Source organism: Anolis sagrei, chromosome 1 (assembly GCF_037176765.1).
Source record: "Anolis sagrei isolate rAnoSag1 chromosome 1, rAnoSag1.mat, whole genome shotgun sequence".
In the NCBI taxonomy this organism is placed as follows: Eukaryota; Metazoa; Chordata; class Lepidosauria; order Squamata; family Dactyloidae; genus Anolis; species Anolis sagrei.
In genome coordinates this window covers 220,194,895-220,219,983 of record NC_090021.1, presented here as the reverse complement: position 1 = coordinate 220,219,983, position 25,089 = coordinate 220,194,895, and the positions used below count along the sequence as shown (strand labels likewise).

Here is a 25,089-nt window from a genome sequence, read left to right as displayed (position 1 = left end):
CTGTTGGTCATGGGGGTTCTGTGTGGGATGTTTGGCCCAATTCTATCCTTGGTGGGGTTCAGAATGTTCTTCGATTGCAGGTGAACTATAAATCCCAGCAACTACAACTCCCAAATGACAAAATCAATCCCCACCCAAACCCCACCAGTATTCAAATTTGGGAGTATCAGGTTTTTGTGCCAAATTTGGTCCAGTGAATGAAAATACATCCTGCATATCAGGGATTTACATAACAATTCATAATAGTAGCAAAATTACAGTTGTGAAGTAGCAATGGAAATAATGCTATACTTGGGGGTCACCACAACATGAGGAACTGTATTAAGGGGTCACAGAAGGTTGAGGAACCCTGATATAGAGGGTCAGCTGTGTCATTGTGTTTTGCCCCTGAAGGACAAATGATTACACTGACAGGAAAAAAAATTGATTCACGTGTAAAGGAGGAAATCATTTGAGAAAGACTACAGCAGAAAAATAAAAGTCTCTTCTGTGGGAAATACACATTCACAAGGATTTTAGCATGAATGATACTAGACAATCAGCTCAGTGTTTCCGCTGATGCTTTGCAATCATAGATATTAGGTGATAATTTTCCCTGCACCTTTAGCAGCTGGATAGAAGGGGGTATTTCAGCACATGGGGCCTTTCTTACCTTTTTATAACAGACTGCATCTAGTAGTACAGTACTTCTTGTTTCTACATGCCTTCCAGTTAATCCTACTGATAGCTACCCAACCTTAGAAATTTCTTCTGCAGGTTTGCCGAGAGGAGGTTTTACTGTTGCCTCCCTTTCTTACTGAGGCTTGCTGAAGCTCACCCAGTAGGTTTCCATGAGTGAGCAGGGATTTGAACCCTGATCTCCTAGAGACTGAGCCAAACATTCAAACCACAATATACCACACTAACTCACACTTACCCTTCCCTCTAAATCCCTCCTCCACAAACTCTTTAAGTACAGAAAGACTTCCAAGCAACTTTCATCTCTACTGCCTGACACAAAGAGCTAGGGAGCCTTGTTCAGCTCAAAAGCACCTGAGAACACAGCACTACAACCCCAAGCACTCAACCCATGACTCTGGCAGCAAACAAAATAATAATAATAATAATAATAATAATAATAATCTTGCTGTGTTTCTAATAATAATAATAATAATAACAATTTATTTGTATACTGCCCAAAGGGACTCAGGGCAATTTCCAACATATATGGCAAACATTCAATGCCAATTAGGCACAGATATCTATATTGCGATATAGCGAAAATGGTATAAATAAAAATAGACAATTCAGTAACAATTTTGTAGCCTTTCTTTACAGCCCCAACTGGATACTAACATTATTATAATACTGTAACTCCTGAAACATAACCTACATAAGTATAAAATGGAGAAAAGTCCAAATGTCTGGTATATTTTCATAACACAACAAGAAGTAATCCCAGGTACAATGCCCTTGTTTTGTGGGATCCTTCTTCAGGTTGTGTTAATTTACAAATAGTCTATAAGTCTTTTGATATGTGGCTATTTTCTTCTTAAATCCATGGTCTCAAGATCTTCTCGTATGTTGTTATGGATACACTGTCTCTTTAATTACACTTGCTTGGTCCTGTTCTAATTCAAGGCTTTCTCGTGCTGCTTATCTTAGACCAGTGGTTCTCAACCTGGGGTCCCCAGATGTTTTTGGTCTTCAACTCCCAGAAATCTTAGCAGCTGGTAAAATGGCTGGGATTTCTGGGAGTTGTAGGCCAAAAACATCTGGGGACCCCAGGTTGAGAACCACTGATCTAAGGGGATTGTGCTTTGTTTGGAGAAAGCATAGCAGCATGGATTGATTCTCTTTTTGGAATTAGGGATCTTTCAAGTAGTTCTTAGAGGACACTGAGAAAATGGAATTGCTATTTTATCCCTTCACAGCTGTGCTGTCGCACACTGGGCCTGTGCATAAGACTGTAGACAGGACATAAATTCTGTGTGCCCAACAGGACACCAGGGCTGCCTCAGATTAAAGGCCTTGGATTTCCTTAAAACAGAGTCTCTAGATTGCTTAAAGGTTCCACAAAGTTCTTTATTAATGAAAACAAACAGCTACTTTAAAGCTTTCTTAACAGTCTATAGGCTCTTTCAATCATGTCCACAGGGAACAGGCACTATCTTCATGACTGGTATTTTAACTAATGGGGAAAGCCTTAACTTCTAATCTGGGCAGTCTGTCTTTGCCTCTGTTGGCGAGGAGCCCCTACACCTGGTACCAACTGCATCTGGCTTCCGCGAGGAACCCTTACCAAGCAGAGCTTTGTAGACCTCCAAGGAAAAAGGAGTTCAGGTTTCAGTGATGGCTGACTGAAGTCCCTAAGCAAAGGAGTTGTAAGGCTGTATTATCCTCGGCCAAGCTGTGGGCTGTATAACCTCGGCCAAGCTGTAGAAGACGAAGCTTTCTACAGGAGCTCTTGGTATTATATCCTGCATGGAAAGCTTCTCTGTGTGGACTGACACAAAAAGGCTCCTATTCCCTCCAAAAACCCAAAAAGGGGCCGGGGCCAGGGAACCTAACTATAACTGACAGGTGGCTTGCCCTATGCTTGCAGCCAAAAGAAGCCACCCATCTGCAGAGTCCCCAAAACTTGGGACTATAACAAACATTAAACGCAAAGCAAACAAAATTGGAGATCCTGGTGCAGTTGTACCTGCACAACAGCAAAACCCCCACTTTGCATTATCTATTTTATTCTATTTATATGTTATCTTTCTTTCAGCATGGAATGCAAGGCAGCCTACAAAAAGCTAAAAGAAGATAAAAGGTTGATAAAAAGTGTAACAATTAAATTATTATATTAAAACACCATTTCATTTTAAAAATTTAAAATCATTTGAAAGTCATTGTCAAGTCATGGTTTGAGTATTAGACAACAGTTCTGAAGAACGAAAGATCCTTTGGGAAATTAACAAAGGTTTCTCCCAAACGTGCAATTTCTGTAGACATACACAAAAAGCTATAGAGAAGGGGAATGAAGTAAGGCAACTCCTCTGTTCCTCTTCTTAGAGTGATTTGTGTGTGTCAAGAACAACTTGAGAAACTGTAAGTCACTTCTGGTGTGAGAGAATTGGCCGTCTTAAAGGATGTTGCCCAGGGGATGCCTGAATGTTTTACCACCCTGTGGAAGGCTTCTCTCATGTCCCCACATTAGGGTAAGATGAAGATCTGCTAGGCTGAACCAAATCTAGTTGTAAATTCATCTTTCTAAATGTGTATAAAACCACTATAGTTAAATAAAAGTGCAATTAATGCTATAGTTCAGTCTCACACTTGCACAGCAACAATAAGAGACAAGCTCAGAATACTTCTAGTAGTGCATATTAGAAGTTAATAAGTTATTAAACTAAGTTAAGTGAAACACTTTCATCCAAAAAAAAGTATGCCCACAGAAGTTTGGGTCTGAAATTTAAACTTGCTACAAATTTCAGACCAGAAACATAGGACTTTATTATAGACTCAATGCTCCTTCACACTTGAGCCTGCTGCACAACAATAGAGATACAATTCCATTTTAATTGCCATGGTTCCATCCTATGACATCCTAAGATTTATAGTTTGGTTAGAAGCAGCAGAAGAGCTCTCTAACGGAGGCTCTGAAAAGACCCTCCCTGCACTGCCAATCTAAGAGCCGCTGCAAACTAGCCTCCTGCGGGAGCAAACTGTGCCAGCACGTCCATGACGTCATGAGACTCCGCCTCTCTCCCCGCCCCTTTCTCCGCCTCTTTCTCCGTGCCCTCATGGTTTTTCCTTTGCCAGGGCAGCATTGCCAGCGTACTCTCGTTGTTGAATTCTGTCAACAACGAGAGTACGCTGGCAATGCTGCCCTAGCAAAGGAAAAACCATGAGGGCACGGAGAAAGGGGCAGAGAAAGGGGCGGAGAGAGAGGCACAGCCTCATGACGTCATGGATGTGCTGGCACAGTTTGCTCCTGCGGGAGGCTAGTTTGTGGCGGCTCTTAGATTGGCAGTGCAGGGAGGGTCTTTTCAGAGCCTCCGTTGGAGAGCACTACAGGAAGCTTGCGCTCGGGCTTGCGCCGAAGCCCCGCCTTTTTTCCCCCCGAGGCTGCTCTCTCTCTTGCTAGCGTGCCTGTTTTCCATTGCAGAGGGCAGGGATGCGAGCGTACGCTCACAGTTGAATTCTGCCAACTGCGAGAGTACACTCGCATCGCTTCCCTAGCAAGGAAAAACAGCCACACTAGCAAGAGAGAGAGCAGCCTCGGGGGAAAAAAGGTGGGGCTTCGGAGCGAGCTCGAGCACAAGCTCGCTCTCGCTTCCAGTAGTTTGCTACGGCTCTTAGGATTCCAAAGGATGCAGGCATGGCAAAGTGGAATCGTATTGCTGTAACTGAAGTGTGAGAGGACCAGGAGATTAAACACACAGGAAATGCTATTCCTTCTAGTCTTGCTTTACAGGAAGTCAAAAATTCTCTGGCCCAATCTCTATTTTCTAAATGGTATGTGCAAACATCTCTTTTCAAAGAATAAACAAAAGAATGACAACATGAATCCTTGTGCCTCTGAGACTGTGTGGCTAAATTTATGAGGCCCAGGAAATACAGTGGCAAAGGTCTATAAACAATAGTGAAGGAGGTTTTCATATCAGTGTTTCTCTGTAGTTCTATTGTTTTTCTTGTCCCTTCTTGCCATTGATATAGCATCTACAAGGAATCAGAAACGCTACCACTTTACTATCCCTACAAGATATAATTGTCACAAAACCATGGTGTTGGAAGGAGCCTCCTGGACCATTGAGTCCAATGCCCTGTTCCTTTTAATATCTCAACCTAAAACATCTCCACCAGGTAGTCAAGAATGAGACCCCCTTGTCTCATTGGTTCCATTGCCAAACCATTCTTACTGTCAAGAAGTTCCTTCTAAAGTTCAATAGAACTCCACTTGCTTGTAATTTAAAACCACTAGATCTGGTCAGCAGAGAACTAACCAGCTTCCTCCTCTGTGTGACAGTCCTTGATGTATTTAAAGAGTGCAATCATGTTCCTTCTCTGTCTTCTTTTCACCAAACTGAACATGCCCAGTTCCTTCAAACTTTCCTCATGAGTTTTGTTCTCTAGTCCCAATCTAGATGGAGCAAAAAAATTCTAATTATTAATAATAAAAAACTTTATTTATACCCCATCACCATCTACCGGAGGGACTCAGGGTGGCTCACAAAAAGTGGAAAGAGAATTACACAAAGAAATGGCAATGAATAATTTATTCATAAGTACTAATCATTTCTCTATTTTTTAAAATGTCACTCACTAATTATATGTGGTAATTCCAAACTGCAAGTAATCTATGACATAGGGATAAGAAATACTGATGCACTACTAAACATTTAATGAGAAAATATAGGGATTGAAAATGTGCTACAGACATACTATGCTGGACTTTAACCTCTTTTGAGGCCTATTAAATACCCATCTTCTGTCTGTGACAATCCTATCTTAGCACACTTCTTTATACTAATCAGCAAAACAATTAGCAGTTGCACTACTTTAGGTAAGGTCAAATTACTACCACCTGGTGCATTGTCTGTCTAAGCCATATTTTGTTCAGCTCTGCTAGGATTAGTATCAAGGAAAGGCTCTTTGAGGGAGAGATGCTTCACCCGTTCCTTACTGCAGTCTAGAAATGCATATTAAAGGAACCATTAACAGTTAGAGTGACCAAATTTTAATCTAGAGATTTATGTATTTATGAAACACTGTATAGTTCATAGCGGAGACCAATAACTGCATTTTAACAACAAAAAATAACTACTGAAGTTGCATTTAGTTCCAAAGCCTCTGAAGAACTTCACCAGCATTATGACATGATTTTAAAAGTAGTTTTCTTCGTAAGTAATTAGTCACTTTATACAGTCTGCATGTCAGAAGTCACTGGCCCTTTCTTCCATTCTCCTTGTTACATACATAGTAAGAGTTTGTGACTCAAGGCCAAAAGTCAAGGACAAAAATCACATAACCCTGCAGATGCTATGGAAGTACATAAATTATGCTGGCTGGGGTGATGGGAGTGGTAGTCACACTACACTTGGATAGCTATATGATTTCCATCCCTGCCACTAACAACAGAAAAGAATCGAGCACTCGCACCATGTTATGTTCCTCCTTCACAACATTGAAACAAAATCTTTCAAACTACAGAACATGGGTAGTGAAGTGTGAGTTCACACAGCCCTCCTCAGAGTCACGATATAATTTCCAATGTTTTTCTAAAACTTCTCTGTTGATTTTTTTACCCAAACTCTCCAAAATGGGTCAAACTTGCAGCAAAAGACAGTACAGTTTCCCTTCCTCAACCTATCACATACTTTCAACATTTCCTAGTAATACTTCAAAATGGGTTCTACATTCACCTCTTTCTATTTCAGCCGATTTTACAGCTGATTTTCTTCAGATTTGTGAATTGGGCCAAAGCTAACAAAAAATGAATCTCAAAAGAGATAAAAGGTATGACATCTAGACAGGGAAAATGAAATGCATGAATACAGAATGGGTGGCACCTGAATTGAAAGCAGTACACAGGAAAATGACCTAGGAGTCTTAGTAGATCACAAGACAAACATGAATCAACACTGTGACATGGTGGTCAAAAAAAGCCAATACAATTCTGGGTTGCATCAAGAGGAATCTCGTGTTCAGATCACGTTGAGTATTAGTCACTCTCTATTCTACTTTGGTTAGACTGTACCTGGAATACCGCATCCAGTTCTGTGAAGCAGATTACCTTGGACAAGAGTGGACTCTCCATCTTTGAAGTGCTTTATGCAGAGGTTGGATGGGTATCTTTTAGGAAAACTTTGATTGTGTATTCTTTGCATGGCAGGAGGTTGGCCTAGATGGCCCTAATCGACCCTTCCAACTCTAAAGTTCTGTCCCTTGCCTATTTTCCCTCAATCCTTGAATGTGCCTCTTTCACCACACAACACAGCAGAAGCCCTGCTCATTACCAAAAGGCAAGGAACAAGAACAAATGACTAGAGCCACTTGCCGTTTCATCTCCAGATTTATATACAGGTGTAAAGGTACAGGGGTACACTCCACATTGCTATTTCAGGAGAAGTTAATGGCTTTCTGGGCTATGGCAAAGAATTTATAGCTTCCTTTTGAGTGAGATCCTTGTAAGAGAGGGGCACATCATACTGCCTTCTGTCAGACAGGCCTGTGGACATTCTGCAACATCTGTTTTCATTTTCTTTCATTTCTAATGGGGAAAGCATATTAAAAGGAAAAAATATAGAAAAGAGTCTGAAAGCATGTCTTCATCAGTGTTTGTTGACAGCTGAAAATCCAAGCATTAAGATTTTTATGCAGTTTTCAGTGGCGCTCCATGCGCTCATGCTGGCCACATGACCTTGGAGGCATCTACAGACAACTCCAGCAATTCAGCTTAGAAATGGAGATGAGCACCACTCCCCAGAGTCGGACATGACTAGACTTAATGTTAGCGGAAACGTTTACCTTTATCTTTAAGAAAGTACAAGTTTCTGAAAATTCTGCTCCATTTCATTAAATTTTCCTCCGCTCACAGGGCTTCGGTACTTTAAGCACCAGCAGTATATTGGCATTAAGATTTCCCAGCCACTGTATTGAGCATGTTTGGGCCAAAGGTTCTACTATCACACAGCTAATAAGAGGCCTGGCAGAAGAAAATATGCACCAAAATTTACCAAGCATGGTCCCTCTCCTCTCTCTCATATGCAGACTCCTCAATCTATCTTTCTCCATCAGGTCACAGACAGAAGCTATAAAAATTTAATTGGCACAAATTGTTCAGAGAACTATCTAGACTCCCAAGAGTAAGATTTTCCTGGTCCCTCAAAGAGTTAACTGATTCACTGGAAAGCCTCGATTCAATGTAGTTGCCCATCCCAATAATATTTATTTATTTGCAATATTTGTATACCGCCATTCTCAACCCCAAAGGGGACTCAGGGCAGTTCACAGTGTTGGCAACAATTCAATGCCCTTGATAAAAACAGTATAAAACATTAAAATTGACCCTCCCCTAATAAAACATTGAACATTATTAAACACATCACATAAAATAACATCACATATCAACCGGGGACATAGCTGTTGTCCATAAACAGTCCTGGGTCATTGCACTTTCAACTTTTACTTTAAACATTCCTATGATGAGCCGAACGCTTGGTTCCATAGCCAAGTCTTTAACTGTGGAACCAATCTCACTCAGGAGGGAGGTTAGCAGACATGGGGCTACCACCAAAAAGGCCCTGTCCCTTGTCCCCACCAGCTGCACCTGTGAGGCCGGTGGGGCTGAAAGCAAGAATTCTCCGGAAGATCTTAATGATCCAGAGATCACTCCCTTTCTGTAATTTATTCATACCATTGTCCTTCCAGAAGAGGTAGGTCTGGGGCCATATTAAGCTCCTAAAAGCTGTTTGTGTGGGTCACAGTTCCTCAAAACCTCTTGGAGCACACCTTTTCTTGCCAGAAAAGGGGGAAATGAATTATCTTCCTTCTGTGCCTCCAGGAACAGCAATTCATTTTAAATACCGTGCAGGAACCCACTGTTCACCATCGCCCAAAGCAATTACATTAGTCTCAGCTTAAGAATGGAAAATGGAATGTTGGTGGGCAACAAAACACATTTAAAGTTAGGCTTAAAGCTAACACAAAAATGTGATATAAACACCAAGAACTGGGAAGCTCTGGCCCTCAAGTGTTCTAAATGGAGGTCAGCTGTTACCAATGGTGCCATGGATTTTGAAGAGGCGAAAGAAAGAAACGTGCTGAGAGAAAGGTGTAAGTCTTTGTCATGACTGTCTTCCATTTGGAAATCAAACAGTGAAAATGGCTTTCCAGAAACAGGTAATTTTTTGGGCAGTCCATGCAACCTCTAAAGAATGGGTGGGCTTCCAGGTACTGTTAGCTTGTTATTCCCAGCTGCCACAACATCCAGAGAGCTGCATTTTGCCTATCCCTGCCCTGAAAGGTCTGTTGTTGTTCATTCGTTCAGTTGTTTCCGACTCTTCTTAACCTCATGGACCAGCCTACGCCAGAGCTCCCTGTCGGCTGTCACCTCCCCCAGAGTCAAGCCTGTCACTTCAAGGATGCCATCGATCCATCTTGCCCTTGGTCGGTCCCTCTTCCTTTTTCCTTCCATTTTCCCCAGCATCATTGTCCTCTAAGCTTTCCTGTCTCCTCATGATGTAGCCATAGTACTTCAACTTTTTCTCTAATATCCTTCCCTTCAATGAGTAGTCGGGCTTTATTTCCTGAAGTATGGACTGGTTGGATCTTCTCACAATCCAAGGCACTCTCAGAACTTTCCTCCAGCACCACAGTTCAACAGCGTCTATCTTCCTTCACTCAGCCTTCTCTATGGTCCAGCTCTCACATCCGTAGGTGACTATGGGGAATACCATTGCTTTAACTATGTGGATCTTTGTTGCCAGTGTAATATCTCTACTCTTTACTATTTTATCGAGACTGGACATTGCTCTCCTCCCAAGAAGTAAGCGTCTCCTGATTTCCTGGCTGCAGTCTGCGTCTGAAGTAATCTTTGCACCTAGAAAGACAAAGTCTGTCACTGCCTCCACATTTTCTCCATTTCTCAGCTGTCAATCATTCTTGCAGTTTCTCAAGTTGCTCCTGACATGACAAAAAAAAATCATTCTTGTTGCCATAATCTTGGGTTTTTTATGTTTAACTGCAACCCAGCTTTTGCGCTTTCTTCTTTCACCTTGATTAGAAGGCTCCTCAGTTCCTCCTCACTTTCGGCTATCAAAGTGGTGTCATCTGCATATCTAAGGTTGTTAATGTTTCTTCCAGCAATTTTCACCCCAGCCTTGCATCCCTGAAAGGTCTAAGGGCAGAAAAATGGGCCCTGAATCTACTACAATTGCAAACATCTGTCCTACTGGTAAGTGACACACAGCTGTTTCCCCTTTCAGAGAAGAAAATCATTGAAGCCTGTCCCACACATTTGTTGAATAAGATACTGCTAGACTGAAATTGATTGAAGGAAGTGTACTTTCAGATAAGGCTTTTATTCTGCAATCATCCTGTCTCATTCACAGAATGTTACAGGCAATGGAAGTATACCATATGCTTCCATTGATAACTCATCCATTTTTCTTAATTCTTCTGTTTTTTCCTTCTGCAAACATTTTATTAGGAATGAAAAGATTATCAATGTCTCATGATCAGAAACTCTAGAAGCATTTCTTCCTCCAGTAGTCTTCCTTCCAAAGTAAACAGCAGTTTTGGAGGATACCTATTTACTTGGTTAAGACTGCATCATGGGAGGAAATGGATAACATTTCCTTGCCAGACTGCTCTGATGACAAGTATCAGTCCCACTTAATTTGACCACATTTTGCATTTCAAAAATGCATTTCACATCAAAGAATGAAGGTGTTCATTCATTGAGATTTCACACTAAAACACTAAAACACATATTTTTCTTATAAGAAATATTCAACATCAGTGCAAATAACAACCTACAACTTTCAGGAAAAAAAACCTAACTGCTCTATGCTAAGATATTAATTATAGGTTCTTAAAGTTTTATCAGGGAATAGATTTGGACTTATCCCCTTCAGTTTGATAAGCAATACATGTTTGGCATACTGCCTCTCCAATAAATCCACAACTAAGTTCACAAACTAGCAAAAACCTGAAAACATGGAAGCTACCATTACATATACAGCGTTATATGCATGTATTATAAATCTGAGAGGGCTCCAATGGTCCTTTTTTTTTTTTTTTTTTACGAAGAATGGATGTAAAAAGTAAGACTGGGGCTGAGTTTGCCTTTGAAAAAACCTTCTAAAAAGAGAAAAAGACAGGATTCTGTAGTCTTACTATTAGGTTGCAATTTGGCTTATTGTAAAGGGGTAGGCCTAGAAACATTAGATTACAGTTTAAGACTGTAGTTAATGTGACACTCTTCAACTGTAATCCTTCAAACATTTAAATTAGCAGATATTTCATAGGATAAAGTGAATCTACAGGATTGCACTATTAATTTATTTCTGCCAAATCAACTGTATTTTATACAGTGATACTTTTCTGATTGCAAACAACACCTCTATATTACACAGATTAAGTGGCTGAATCCTAAATAAATATTATTAAATGAAATCTAGAAGTCTTGCTACAAAAGTCCTGAATGCATTTTCAAAAACACTCTAACACTTCAAGACAAAGGCATCCTTACATATCTAATCTGAAACAGCAGATTAGGAAGTAGTAAATCTCATACTGACAAAAAAAAGTACAGCTGTTAGCTTTTAGATAAAATCAAAAAAGAAAATAAAAGGGAGGCATACTGCGCATACTTAAAGCTGTGGTTCTGTTCTGTACCTAGGAGCTATTTTATAAAAAGCAGGCGGGAAATTGAAACAAGCAGGAAATCCATATGGCAACCAGAAAACCAAAATCCAGAGGAGTTGGAATTCACAGGTATTTATGAAGCTACATACCGGTATTCTAAAAGGATTAGAAATATATGACTTTCCACAACACCATACATAAGGAAGGAAGAAATCAGAGCAGATTTTGAGGACAACTTAAATCTTACTGAGTATGCTAGATGTCCCATCGTTTCTAGAATTATCAACTACAGAAAGAACTGGTACCCATTTGGGTATTGATTCACCTACCTCCCCACAAACCCTTTTCATTTTGAATGCCCTCCACTTTCTGACTCAGTCTTTTGCTCTATCTTTACACAGAGATACCAGCTTTGTGACGGCGCAAGTGGCGCCACCTATGTGTAGAACTATTAGTTGCAAGATTTAAACTGTTGTATCATGCTTAATCCTGCCTTTTTACCCTGCTTATGTATAGTTGGATTGATTGGTTATTTATAGCTGTCAATCAATGTTGTTTGCACAAGTTGAATTGCTTTTTCAGCTAAATTGTTTGGCTCCACCTCTTCCTGGAGGAGGGGAGTGCTTCCCTTTTTCATCCTGCCATCAGAGTTTCTATCAGATGGGCGTGAGTAAGAGACTTGGCTCTAAAAGCCCCTGATTAAATTACCTCTTAGCACCAATTCTGAGGTTTTAACCCTTGAGACTTATGCTTCATGTTCAGACCAACCTGAACAACGTTGGGAAGTCTCAAGCGCCTTCATACCAGTTCTTTTGGCACCAGAGGAAGACCCTGTGTCTTCAAACATAGGCCATCTGGACTGGGGTTGTGGATTGCTCCGGCATTTACAGCCATTGTACCTACAAAAGCTTCTCAGCTTCAAACCTCCTTGGACCTAGGACTAACTGAGACTGTAATGTACATTTTTCTTTACCCCTTTGAAACTTCCAGCTTATTGCCTTAAAGAGATAACTCTTTGTGAACAATAAAACTTATTGGGTCTTTGAGAGTTCCAGTTTCCTAAAGGAGGGCAAAAAGCAATCCCCTGGGGAAAGATGTCACATCCATGCCTCTTTCACTAAGAGCTATAGCCCCCAGGTGCGACGGCACAAGCTTACAGGCAGGAATGTGTAAAACTTCATTTGATATTCATTTATTTAAATCAGCTGTCGCACCCTTAAGGAAAAGAGATCCCTGAGTGGTGCTCAAGAATAAGTAGCACAACAATAAATCTAGCCCTTGTTTTCTTCTGAGTTCTTAACTGCAGTCTCCATTCTGCTTACTCTCACTGAGCCAAACAATCAAAATATTTCATTATTTCAGTATCTTCATAATCTGCTTTAAAGCTAGAGAAATCATTCTACGGTCAAAATTATTGTTTTCTTGATGTTCGACTGTACCTAATCCTGCCTTTGCACTTTATTCCTTGACATTTTTCAGTAATTATCCCAAGTCTTTGCACTTTTCTCCTAGTAGTATGGTATCATCTGCATATCTTAAATTGTTGATGTTCTTTCCTCCAGTTTTGATGTGTCCATCCTCCAAGTCTAACCTTGTTTTAAATATATGTTCAGCATACAAATTAAACAGAAAAGCAGCTAAAATGAAGCTCTGCCTATACCTCTTTACTATTTTTCCATCCTAGTAGCCTCTTGGCCTGAGTACAAGTGTCATTAAATATATTCCATAGGGGTTTTTTTTGCTATTAATATAGAAAGCAGTCTGGTTTCTTTTGGAACTCTTTGCTGTGCTCCATTACCTAAATTAGATAGACTGATTTTTGGCTGCCGTATCACATTGTTGACCCATCTTAGCCTATGATCTATTAACACCCCTAGATCTTTTTCACGTGTACAGCTTTCAAGCCAGATATTTCTGCATCTCATTTTCATTTTTCTAAGATTAATATTACATGAGTTGTTTTTGAGAAACCCATCTTGGCTTTTATTAAGTTACAGGGTTTTTTTTAAGTGCGCATGGATTCATCTGCTCTAGAAACTCTCTTGGTACTGTTGTCAAACTGACTGGTCAGTAGTTACTCAAGTCCTCTGTTCTGCCCATTCTTTATCAGTTACTTAAATTATGGGTTGGAATGAATTCTTACCAATATTGCAGATGGTGGAAAAACTGGAAGGGATGATTAACACACTGGAAGATAGAAGCATAATTCAGAAATAACTTGATTAACTACAAAACTGGGCTGAAATAACTAAAAGATTCTATATTACTCTTGATCCCAAGCTGAACATGAGTTTGTTTTCGTGTGGAACTGAAGAGCCATGTATTCCCCATCCTATACCTGTCTATTTGGTTTATGCGGCCTAAATGTGACCATGTGCTCCTGCAATTTGAGGTACAAAGGAAGGCCGAAACTAAGACAAGTCAAACCCGCATTTTGGACTTTAGGAGAGCTGATTTCCAAAAAATGAAGGAAACGCTGAGCAGCATTCCGTGGACACAGATACTAAAAGACAAGGGAGTTACGGATGGATGGGAATTTCTCAAGAGTGAAATACTCAAGACGCAATTGCAAACCGTGCCAACAAAGAGAAAAAATAGGACAAGTGCAAAGAAGCCAGAATGGATGTCCAAAGAACTTCTAACTGTGTTAAGACACAAAAGAGACATGCACAAAAAGTGGAAAAAGGGAGAAATCACCAAAGAAGAATTCAAACAAATAGCCAACACCTGTAGGGAAAAGGTCCGCAAGGCTAAAGCACAAAACGAGCTCAGGCTTGCCAGGGACATTAAAAACAATAAAAAGGGCTTCTATTCTTATGTCAGTAGAAAAAGGAAAAACAAGGAGGCAATAGGACCTCTTCACGGAGAAGATGGGGCAATGCTGACAGGGGATAGGGAAAAGGCAGAACTACTTAATGCCTTCTTTGCCTCGGTCTTCTCACAAAAAGAGAGTCTTCAACCTCAGCAAGATGGAGTGGATGAGGGATTGGAGGACATCCAACCCCAAATTGGGAAGGAAGTCGTCCAGGAATACCTGGCCGCTCTTAATGAGTTCAAGTACCCAGGGCCAGATCAACTACACCCCAGAGTATTGAAGGAACTAGCGGAAGTCATTTCGGAACCATTGGCAACCATCTTTGAGAGTTCTTGGAGAACGGTAGAAGTTCCAGCAGATTGGAGGAGGGCCAATGTGGTCCCAATCTTCAAGAAGGGAAAAAAGGATGACCCAAACAACTACCGTCCGGTCAGCCTCACATCGATACCAGGCAAGATTCTGGAAAAGATTGTTAAGGAAGCGGTCTGCAAACACTTAGAAACAAATGCAGTCATCGCTAATAGTCAACATGGATTTATCAAAAACAAGTCATGCCAGACTAATCTGATCTCTTTCTTCGATAGAGCTACAAGCTGGGTAGATGCGGGGAATGCCGTGGATGTAGCGTACCTGGATTTCAGTAAGGCCTTCGACAAGGTCCCCCATGACCTTCTGGCAAGGAAACTAGTCCAATGTGGGCTAGGCAAAACCACGGTGAGGTGGATCTGTAATTGGTTAAGTGGACGAACACAGAGAGTGCTCACTAATGCTTCCTCTTCATCTTGGAAAGAAGTGACAAGTGGAGTGCCGCAGGGTTCCGTCCTGGGCCCGGTCCTGTTCAACATCTTTATTAATGACTTAGATGAAGGGCTAGAAGGCATGATCATCAAGTTTGCAGACGACACCAAATTGGGAGGGATAGCCAATAGTCCAGAGGATAGGAGCAGAATTCAAAACGATCTTGACAGATTAGAGAGATGGGCCAAAACTAACAAAATGAAGTTCAACAGTGACAAATGCAAGATACTCCACTTTGGCAGAAAAAATGAAATGCAAAGATACAGAATGGGGGACGCCTGGCTCGAGAGCAGTACGTGTGAAAAAGATCTTGGAGTCCTCGTGGACAACAAGTTAAACATGAGCCAACAATGTGATGTGGCGGCAAAAAAAGCCAATGGGATTTTGGCCTGCATCAATAGGAGCATAGTGTCTAGATCTAAGGAAGTAATGCTACCCCTCTATTCTGCTTTGGTTAGACCACATCTGGAATATTGTGTCCAATTCTGGGCACTACAATTCAAGAGAGATACTGACAAGCTGGAATGTGTCCAGAGGAGGGCGACTAAAATGATCAAGGGTCTGGAGAACAAGCCCTATGAGGAACGGCTTAGGGAACTGGGCATGTTTAGCCTGAAGAAGAGAAGGCTGAGAGGAGATATGATAGCCATGTATAAATATGTGACCACAGGGAGGAGGGAGCAAGCTTGTTTTCTGCTTCCTTGGAGACTAGGACGCGGAACAATGGCTTCAAACTACAAGAGAGGAGATTCCATCTGAACATTAGGAAGAACTTCCTGACTGTGAGAGCCGTTCAGCAGTGGAACTCTCTGCCCCGGAGTGTGGTGGAGGCTCCTTCTTTGGAAGCTTTTAAGCAGAGGCTGGATGGCCATCTGTCAGGGGTGATTTGAATGCAATATTCCTGCTTCTTGGCAGGGGGTTGGACTGGATGGCCCATGAGGTCTCTTCCAACTCTTCGATTCTATGATTCTATGATTCTATGAAATGTAAAATTTCACATTTGCCCCTATTAAGTTTTGTTTTAGTTATTTTCACCCGGTTTTGTAGTTAATCAAGGTCCTTTTGAATTATGCCCCTATCTCAGAGAAAGACAACAAAGATGAGAAGAGAACAAAAGTATGAGGAAAGATTGAAGGAGATAGGTTTGTTCAGCTCGGTCAAGCCGGGATTTAGTTCCAGGTTGTGTAGCCTAGCCTCTACTTGCTCTGGGTTGTCTTTCCCTCTTTGCTTTGCCCAGGTTGGAGCCAAGTAGGGAAGGAATTGCCTTCACCAGCAAAGGAACCAAGGGAGTTGTAGTTTAGTGAGAAATCAATGCTCTTTGTCAGAACAGGCTAAAGACCTTATAAAATTACAACTCCCATGACTGGCACCAGGGGAACCGGTGAGAGTGGTAGTCTTTTTGGGCCACCCAAAATCCTTTGGGGGGTTGCATGCACCCCAAAGGACATATATGTAATGCAAGTCTGATATATTAAAAGAGTTCCGTTATTGTTAAACAAGCAGATATAAAAAAATACATTCACCAGGACTTTACTAACTACATCATCTAAGTCACAAAGGATCGGAGCAATTTTATCTGCAATGTCTTGTACAAATGGTTCCCAGCAAACTCTTGAGTGGCCTATGCTTGCCTGTGATGGACCAGAATGTAATGCAACCCTGACTATTTGAAACAACTCTGCTGGACAACTCTGAACTGACACAATGCATTCATTTATTCATTGATACAGCTGTCAGGATCACCACAGTGTTGGGGTTGATTATTTCCAAGTTTGCCAACACAAATGTAGAGTAGTCACCATCCCATTCAACAACTTGAGGAAATCAGAAGACTAGTTGGGTTCCATTCTTTGGGAGGAGACACATCGGGTTAATTGATTGCATTTCACCCTGGTTATTTCTCTGTCTCAGAGATCAACCGGAGCTTCAACAGAGTTGCCTGCTAAGTTAATAGAAAACTCTCCAAGAGCACCCAGGCAATTGTCCAGATCCACCAGACTCCTGGCATGGATCATATTAACTGGCTACCCATGCAAAGTCCCTGAAGTTTTAACGAGTCCAAATCCTTCCAGATAGTGATCTGTTTGTGATAATTTCAGCACAGAGAATTCCTCCACACCTAGGTCACCTTCATCTCATCCGGCACAGAACAACAGGTCTACAGTGTGTCCTGCTACATGGGTGTAGCATTACAGCAGACCCATCACTGTCATAGAAGACAAAAGTTCTCAGCCACTCCTGATAAAACAATATCGATATTAAAATCCTACAGCAAAACAAGCCACGGGGATGCCAGCATCATCTTGGAGACCAGTTCAGCTAGCTTTAGTTGGAAGAATACTGACCAGTAGAATAGGCAGCTTGTCCTTCAAATATACACATTCAAATTTGGCAGGCTGTGGACCAAGACACTTAGGGAGGAGAATGCCATCCTAATATACCAGGTCTTGCCTGCTTCTATCTGAAGAACCCAGGTGAACAAAGCTAGAGAGAGAGGGAGGAAGGAAGAATTTACTTTAGATTCTGCCGTTCTCCCAAATGGGACTCAATGTATAATATAGGCTAGAATAGCACACTCAGCCAAGATCAACAAGAACGATCTGGCATTCCACCCCAGTTTTTTCGACTGAGGGGACCTGCTGTTAATGTTATCCATCCCATACAAAACAGTAAGAGTTTGGTGGCAACTAGAACCCTGTTATATGTTCTACTATGCACAGCACTGTGGACATCACACTACTCCAACCTTCAATTTAAACTCAAGATTAAGATATTGGAAGGGAGAAGAATGACTAGAGGAATGAGTTCTTAGAATGACCAGAAGAATGAGAACAGTTAAGGTAACCTATTGGAATTGCTTTCAGTTAAAGACATGCCAAATGCAGTTATGTTTCCAGCAGAGTGGAACAATCTTTGCTCCTCTCTGCTTTGAGGCTTGATAGAATAACCACCACTGACTGAGCAAGATTTTAAGTGCCTTTCTATAAAATTAGAATACAGCTGAAACGGGCCCTATAGGCCACCATGTCCAACCGCCTCCACAATGTAAGATCTCCAGCTAGATTATCTCCAAGTAGAGCATTTGCAATGATGTGGGAAAGAATGTACAGTATAGCCTCTTCTCACTCAAGTATCAGCTTTGTGGCTTAAATGTTACCAAAAGGTAAATTGAAATAGTTCCCACTTTTTACAGTGTTTAACTGAGGTTCAGTCTTCCAAATTGAGATTGATTTCACAGCATGTACGCATGAAATACCAAGGGGGGGGGGGGGTGAAAGGGGAAAGGACAGAACTAACATAATGATGCCTCTGTTCCTTATCTCCCTACAGACCTCTATGTATCATCCTTAATAGGAACTGTGTAGCCCTCCCAAATCGCTCCTAACGTTTCTTGTCATTAGCTATGCTGTCTAGGGTTGCTAGGAGTTACAGTTCAACAACATCTATTGGCGTATTATACAGAAAGAAAACTGTATGGAGCAGTGATTGTTGTCAAATGTCCATGCAACCCTACTATCCTAAAAATGAATCCCTCCTCATTCTTTTTCATCTCTACTACTAACAGACTGTGATAGCTAAATATGATGGAAAATGCAATCTAATAAAGACTGGAGGGAGACCTATTCTCCAGCCAAAAGTAGTTCTATATCTAAACCTTCTATTGCTTTCAAGTCTGGTTGTGCCCAAGTAAAAAAAACTCCACACTAAAAACACCTCAACTCTTAATACACTGCTACAAGAAAGTTATCTGCAGACAAAACAGAGCGCTATATCTACTTACATAACACAAATTATATTCTCCATTATTATTTGATTGAAATTATAAAATCCTGTAGTTCTTCTGTAATTCACACATCACATTTTTTTTACTCACCTCCATGTCCCATCTACCCAGTCCATCTTGTAGAATATTTCATTGTCAGGACATTGTGATGTATTAACTGTATTTAAGAAAGGGTGAGGGTGTTTTGAGGATCTTGAGGATTCCCACATCTAATGCTAAGATGTGCTTTCTTCATTGTCAGTAGCCATTGTAAGGGACAAGTTAGTGCATGAGTAAACAAAAGCTGAAATTTACCAGCGAATGTAGCAGTGATTTCAGACCTTGCAGTCAACGACTGTAAGCTCCATAAACTGCTTTAATAATAGAACTACTAAGCTCTTAAAGAGCACCTTCCATCCAAGCCAGCACTTTAAACCTCTCATTCACCATAATGGTTTAAGCCTCTGAACACCAATTAAAAGCAAGAAGTAAGAAAGCGTTTGAAGCCCATTTCACAGTTATGGAATCCAAAAGCTATCTCTGACATCTAGTTGAGTTCTGACTACATACAGTACAATGTTTACAGTTCCTTAGATAGGAAAATGTGTTTCTATGTGTGTCTGGAATCTGACTGTGAACTTTAATCCTGCAAAATAATATAATACTCTGGATCACAAGTGAATAACTTGTAGACCTTCACAGATTTCTGGACCGCAGCTCCCATCATCCTTCACATTAGTTACATTCTTCTGAGTAGCCAAAACAGGTGGCCAAGCTCATCTAAAGAGCCATAGTTGACCATCCTTGCATTTCAAAAAACTGTCTGATGACATTTAAAATGGTCCTCCAATAGTAAATAGTAGTAGAAAAGGTACCCTGAATGAGAAACTCTGTTTCAAGATATCTCTGAGCAAGATTGGAAAGCCTCTGATACTAAGCAGTAATCTAACAACGAGGGCCCAGATAATGTGAAGCAACTTCTTAAAAACATGACAGAAGAATGCCTCCTTTCCCTTATGGTCACGTTTATCTTGAGTAATGCTTCTCCAAAGCACTTTGATCACTAACACAGAAGACTCTGAAAACAAATTACCTTACTTAAGTTACTTACATTATTTTTTTCTGCAATATGAAATTTTTTTTTGTAAAGATCTGTTAACTAAAGGGTTGCAAGACTGTTGGGGAAAACGTCTGAAGATAAGCTCAGTATTCTTTAAACTCCCAGTTTTGTTTAAACAAGCAGTAAATCCTACATAATGCAGGGAAAGTGTAAGCAGGGGGGAAAATATAAGAATTCATAGTTTTCTGCTGCCACCTGTTGTAACCATTATTCAGTGTCAAACATTTATGTATTTATTTATTATTATTATTATTATTATTAACTTTATTTGTACCCCGCTAGCATCTCCCGAAGGACTCAATGCGGCTTACACGGGCCGAAGCCACAAAACACAATACAATAGAAAACATAACACAGCAATAAACAAAGCAAATCAAACAATTAAGCAAAATAACCACAATGACAAAATAACCACAATGACACTATTAAAACTGGTTCGGCCAGCGCAATGGGGTACAGGGTTAAAAGTGCTGAGATGGCAGGAGGAACGTAGGATTAAAGTGCGGTGTGCAGCAACATTAGTTGTGCTAAAGTGCATCTAGGACTTGGGATGGGGATTCCTAATCTGCGAAGGCACATCGGAACAGCCAAGTTTTTAGGTTCCTTCTGAAAACTGCCAGAGTAGGGGCCTGACGAAGCTCTTTTGGAAGGGCATTCCAAAGTCGGGGGGCCGCCACAGAGAAGGCCCTGTCCCGCGTCCCCACCAAGCGCGCTTGCGACGTAGGTGGGATAACGAGCAGGGCCTCCCCAGATGACCAGAGCGAGCGTGTGGGTTCGTAGATGGAAATGCGGTCACGCAGGTAGGGTGGTCCCAAACCGTTCAGGGCTTTGTAGGTGAGCACCTGCACCTTGAATTGGGCTCGGAAAATAAATGGCAGCCAGTGGAGCTCCTTGAACAAGAGGGTTGACCTCTCTTGATAATGAGCTCCAGTTAGCATCCTGGCTGCTGCCTGCTGGACCAATTGTAGTTTCCGAGCCGTCTTCAAGGGCAGCCCCACGTAGAGCGCATTGCAGTAATCCATTCTAGAGGTGACCAAGGCGTGGACCACCCCGGCCAGATCCGCCTTCACGAGGTACGGTCGCAGCTGGCGCACAAGTCTCAGTTGTGCAAAGGCCCTCCCGGATACCGCCGACACCTGAGCCTCAAGTGTAAGCGAAGAATCCAAGAGGACACCCAAACTGCGGACCTGTGGCTTCAGGGGGAGTGTAACCCCGTCCAACACAGGTTGCCACCCTATACCCCGATCCGGTTTACGATCGACCAGGAGGACCTCTGTCTTGTCGGGATTGATCTTCAGCTTGTTCTTCCTCATCCAGATCGACACAGCGGCCAGGCACTCGTCCAGCACCCGAGAAGCCTCCTTGGAATTAGGTGGAAAGGAGTAGTAGAGTTGTGTGTCATCCGCATAGAGATGGCACCCAACTCCAAAACTCCGGATGACCTCTCCCAGCGGTTTCATGTAGATGTTGAAGAGCATGGGCGACAAGATAGATCCTTGCGGGACCCCACAGGTCAAAGGCCAGGGGTCCGAGCAGGCGTCTCCCAGCTTCACCAACTGGGTGCGTCCCTCCAGGAAGGACCGGAGCCACGACAGAACCGTGCCCCCAAGGCCCATCCCAGAGAGACGACCCAGAAGGATACCATGATCGATGGTATCGAAAGCCGCTGAGATGTCCAGGAGAACCAACAGGGTCACACTCCCCCTGTCCAGCTCTCTGCGGAGGTCATCCACCAAGGCGACCAAGGCTGTCTCGGTGCCATGACCAGGCCTGAAACCAGACTGTGCCTGATCTAGGTAGTTGGTATCGTCTAGGAAGCCCTGGAGCTGCGAGGCGACCACCCGCTCCAGCACCTTACCCAGGAAAGGGAGGTTGGAGACTGGTCTGTAGTTATTCAGCACCGTGGAGTCAAGGGAAGCTTTTTTGAGGAGTGGACGAACCACTGCCTGTTTCAAACCAGATGGAAAAATCCCTTGCTCCAACGATGCATTGATAATCAATACAAACCAGTCAACCAACCCCTCCCTGGCTGATTTAATGAGCCAAGATGGGCATGGGTCTAGAGGTGAGGTGGTCGCCCTCACAGCCCCAAGAACCTCCTCTACGGTTTCAGGAAGAACAAGCCTAAAAGAATCCCACAAAATTGGACAAGCAGGTACCTCCGTCACCTCTTCAGGCACTGCGATGGAATTGGAGTCGAGCTCGAGGCGTATCTGGGCGACTTTATCTGCAAAATGGTGTGCGAAATCGCGACACCGAGCTGCGGGGTCGTCAGGGACCTCCTCCACCGCAGGTGGGTGGAGGAGTTCTCCCACGACCCGAAACAGCTCCGATGATCTATTTGCTGCAGATGCTATACGAGCGGTCGTGAATGACTTCCTGGCCGCCCGTATGGCCACGGAGTATGCCTTAAGAGAGGCTCTAGCCCGTGTTCGATCAGATACATCTCGAGATTTCCTCCATTTGCGCTCTAGCCCCCTTCTCGTGTGCTTCATCACAGCCAGCTCCTCGGTGAACCAAGGAGATGGCCTGTCACGACGCAACGAGATGGGGCGTTCGGGTGCGATCGTATCTAACGCCCTGGCCATCTCCCCGTTATAGAGAGTTATCAAGGCGTCGATAGAATCGCCAGGCTCCAAGGCAGGAAGAACCCTAAGATTCCTCAGGAATCCATCCGGATCCATCAGTCTCCTAGGGCGGACCATCTTAATTTGTCCTCCACCCCTGCGGAGGTTTAGGGTCGCAGTAAGTCTAAATGTGATCAGATGATGGTCAGACCATGTTGATACCCTACTTTCCCATAGTTCACTAAAATACTACATGTGCCCCTACTGGACTTCCATTTCACAATTCCTCTAAAATAATATTACCTAATTTAGAGGTAAGGACAAGAACAATAGCAAAGAACAGTTGCATTGGAGCTGTAGCCTGCATCTAGAAGTCTCTCAAATTGGTACTATTTCTTTATCATGTTAGAAGCAAATTGAGGGTATAGTTATAATGTATTTAAAAACACAAACAAAGTAAAAAAATTGGCATTATACTAAATTTCCTTTGACCAGAAGCCGGCCACTTGAAGTATCTCTGGTGTCGTTGTGAGAAGGTCTTCCATTGTGCATGTGGCAAGGCTGATGTTGCATTGTAGTAAGTTTGTTCGAGACTGACAGATGAAGTTTGTTTGGGACGGCCAGATGAAGATATTAGCACTGTCTGGCCACATTCAAACATCCTCTGAATTTACACATTCTTTACAGGATAGCGCAGCCCTGCCAGGAAATGAACCCTTGAGGACACAAACTTGAGAAAATCAAACATATAAAAGTAGATGAAAGAAAAAAAAAACCCAGAATCTTTACCATCTCAGTTCTAAGACTTCAGTATGTAAACTATAAAAAATAATTAATCACATTGTCTCACCAGGCAATATTTTAAAAACTAAAAACCCCAAATTATAACAGCATTTGCAGGCCTTGAGTCCTTTTATTTGAGAAAAGTAAAGAAATAAATAATAGGAAAATATTACTAAGCATATCATGTTCACATGTTTAACAATCATAAAGGAAAAAAGGGAGGCAAAGGGAAGAAAGATAGAAATATTTTTGCTAGAAATTATTTAAAGTTTGCAGATAGTCTTTAAATGAAATGGGAGGAGGGCTATGCTCTGCAGTTGATGGACTCCTAATCTTTGGAGGTCTTTAAACAGTGGCTGGATGATGTCTTTCAGGAATGCTGTAGCCATCTCTTCCTGTATGGCAGGAAGTTGGATCCCTTCCATTTCTAAGATTCTATGCAGATTTAATACATACCCATATGCAAGTTTACTCAGAGTTATGGTTCACATGGCGATCAGCATGTACTCTGAGCAGATTTGTTCTGCAGGAGACAACATAGTGGAATCCAGGAATTTTAGAATACTGCTCCCATAAATCCATGAATCATAGCAAATAGTTTGAGATTGTCATAATCCAAAGTCTGGAGGACACTAAGGCAATTTAGATCCAAGCTTAGAACCCACGCTGCTTGCCCAGCTTCATCCCACCCTTCCCTGAATCTCCTTCCGAGTCTTTCCCCTCTTTTCCTCACCAATTCAGGAGGATCGCAATGCTCTGGCCCCTTCCCAGAGGCCACAAACTTGAATCTACACTTAGCAAACATTATGTGCACTGGTTTATCATTATGCGTGGACTAATTGCTTAGCAGTAAACATTAGTTACACACCTTTAACAGAATAATGATGTACCATTGGTTAAGGATGGATCCTGAACCTGAAAAGGCTGAATTTGTTCCTCAAAACTTTTGAATCTGTTTTATATCTTGGAGGTACAACACTTTATTTCCAGGAAAGAGCCACCATTTGGGAACGCAGGGCTTCTTGCTAGTTTTAAACAACAAAGGCCACATCCAGATGTTTCCAGTAAAGCCAAAGGTTAGATGGAGGAGGGCAGATTGTTCAGAACTACATTAATAGGACCTCTTGTGTTCTTTTGAATTTTAGACATGACAGACATTGCAGAAGATGTGCTTTGTTCTGATAAAGAGAGGGATGTAGATACGGGATAAAAGAGCACATGGAAGAGATCTGGAATGCAAATTGTACTACATTTTACAGCTTCGTTGGACAGCTGCTGAACAGAGTTTCTTTTCAAGTCCTTGATGCTGATGGAATTTAATTTCTTACGACGTTGTCAGACTATGTTTTTCTCACTCTGCTACAAAAAGGAGACAACTAGCACCCAAGTTTGAACATTTGGGATCATGGAGCCATTTAAATATGGAGAAAATGCTAAGAGCACATGTGTCAGCATATAAGCCTTCAAATTTCTTGCTGACTTATGGCAATCCCATTAATTTCATGCAGGACATATCTTACTCAGAAATCACATTTCCAGGAAACCACAACATCAACCATAAGAAAAACATTCTGCTTCTTTAACATTATTAAACACAATCTTTCTGCATGTTTTAATGTACTTTGATTTAATAACTTTGATTTTCAATGTATTCCAAAATTATTTGCAAGGCAACATGATGGATCAACATAGGTTGTTTAAAGAGGTATGGGAATAAATCATGCAGGGAAAAACAGTTACAAAGTGGGGGGGGGGGGAGTCAAAGTTGTAGTGCCCTACTGTTATGTAAAGTAGACTTAGGTGCAATAACGACCAGAACAACCTTTGACTATGTCCTCAGATTATGTGATTTTAAAATTGTGTTTAATGTTTGATTGTTTTTAATTTGTTTTAATGTACATAT

At 41.8% G+C, this 25,089-nt stretch overlaps 1 protein-coding gene across 2 annotated transcripts in view; it reads right to left on the bottom strand.

Annotated features, from left to right (window-relative positions):
- The window catches only part of MYLK (myosin light chain kinase), a 250,329-nt gene that overhangs the window by 187,395 nt on the left and 37,845 nt on the right, over positions 1-25,089 (bottom strand). The window contains exon 1 of one of the 2 annotated variants that reach the window (XM_060774879.2): positions 18,828-19,100. The exons of the other annotated variant lie outside the window; for it this stretch is intronic. Coding sequence (XP_060630862.2) covers positions 18,828-18,840 — 13 coding nt within the window. The 5' untranslated portion in view covers positions 18,841-19,100. Of the gene's footprint in view, positions 1-18,827; positions 19,101-25,089 lie in introns of those variants that run through there. 2 annotated transcript variants of the gene reach the window in all.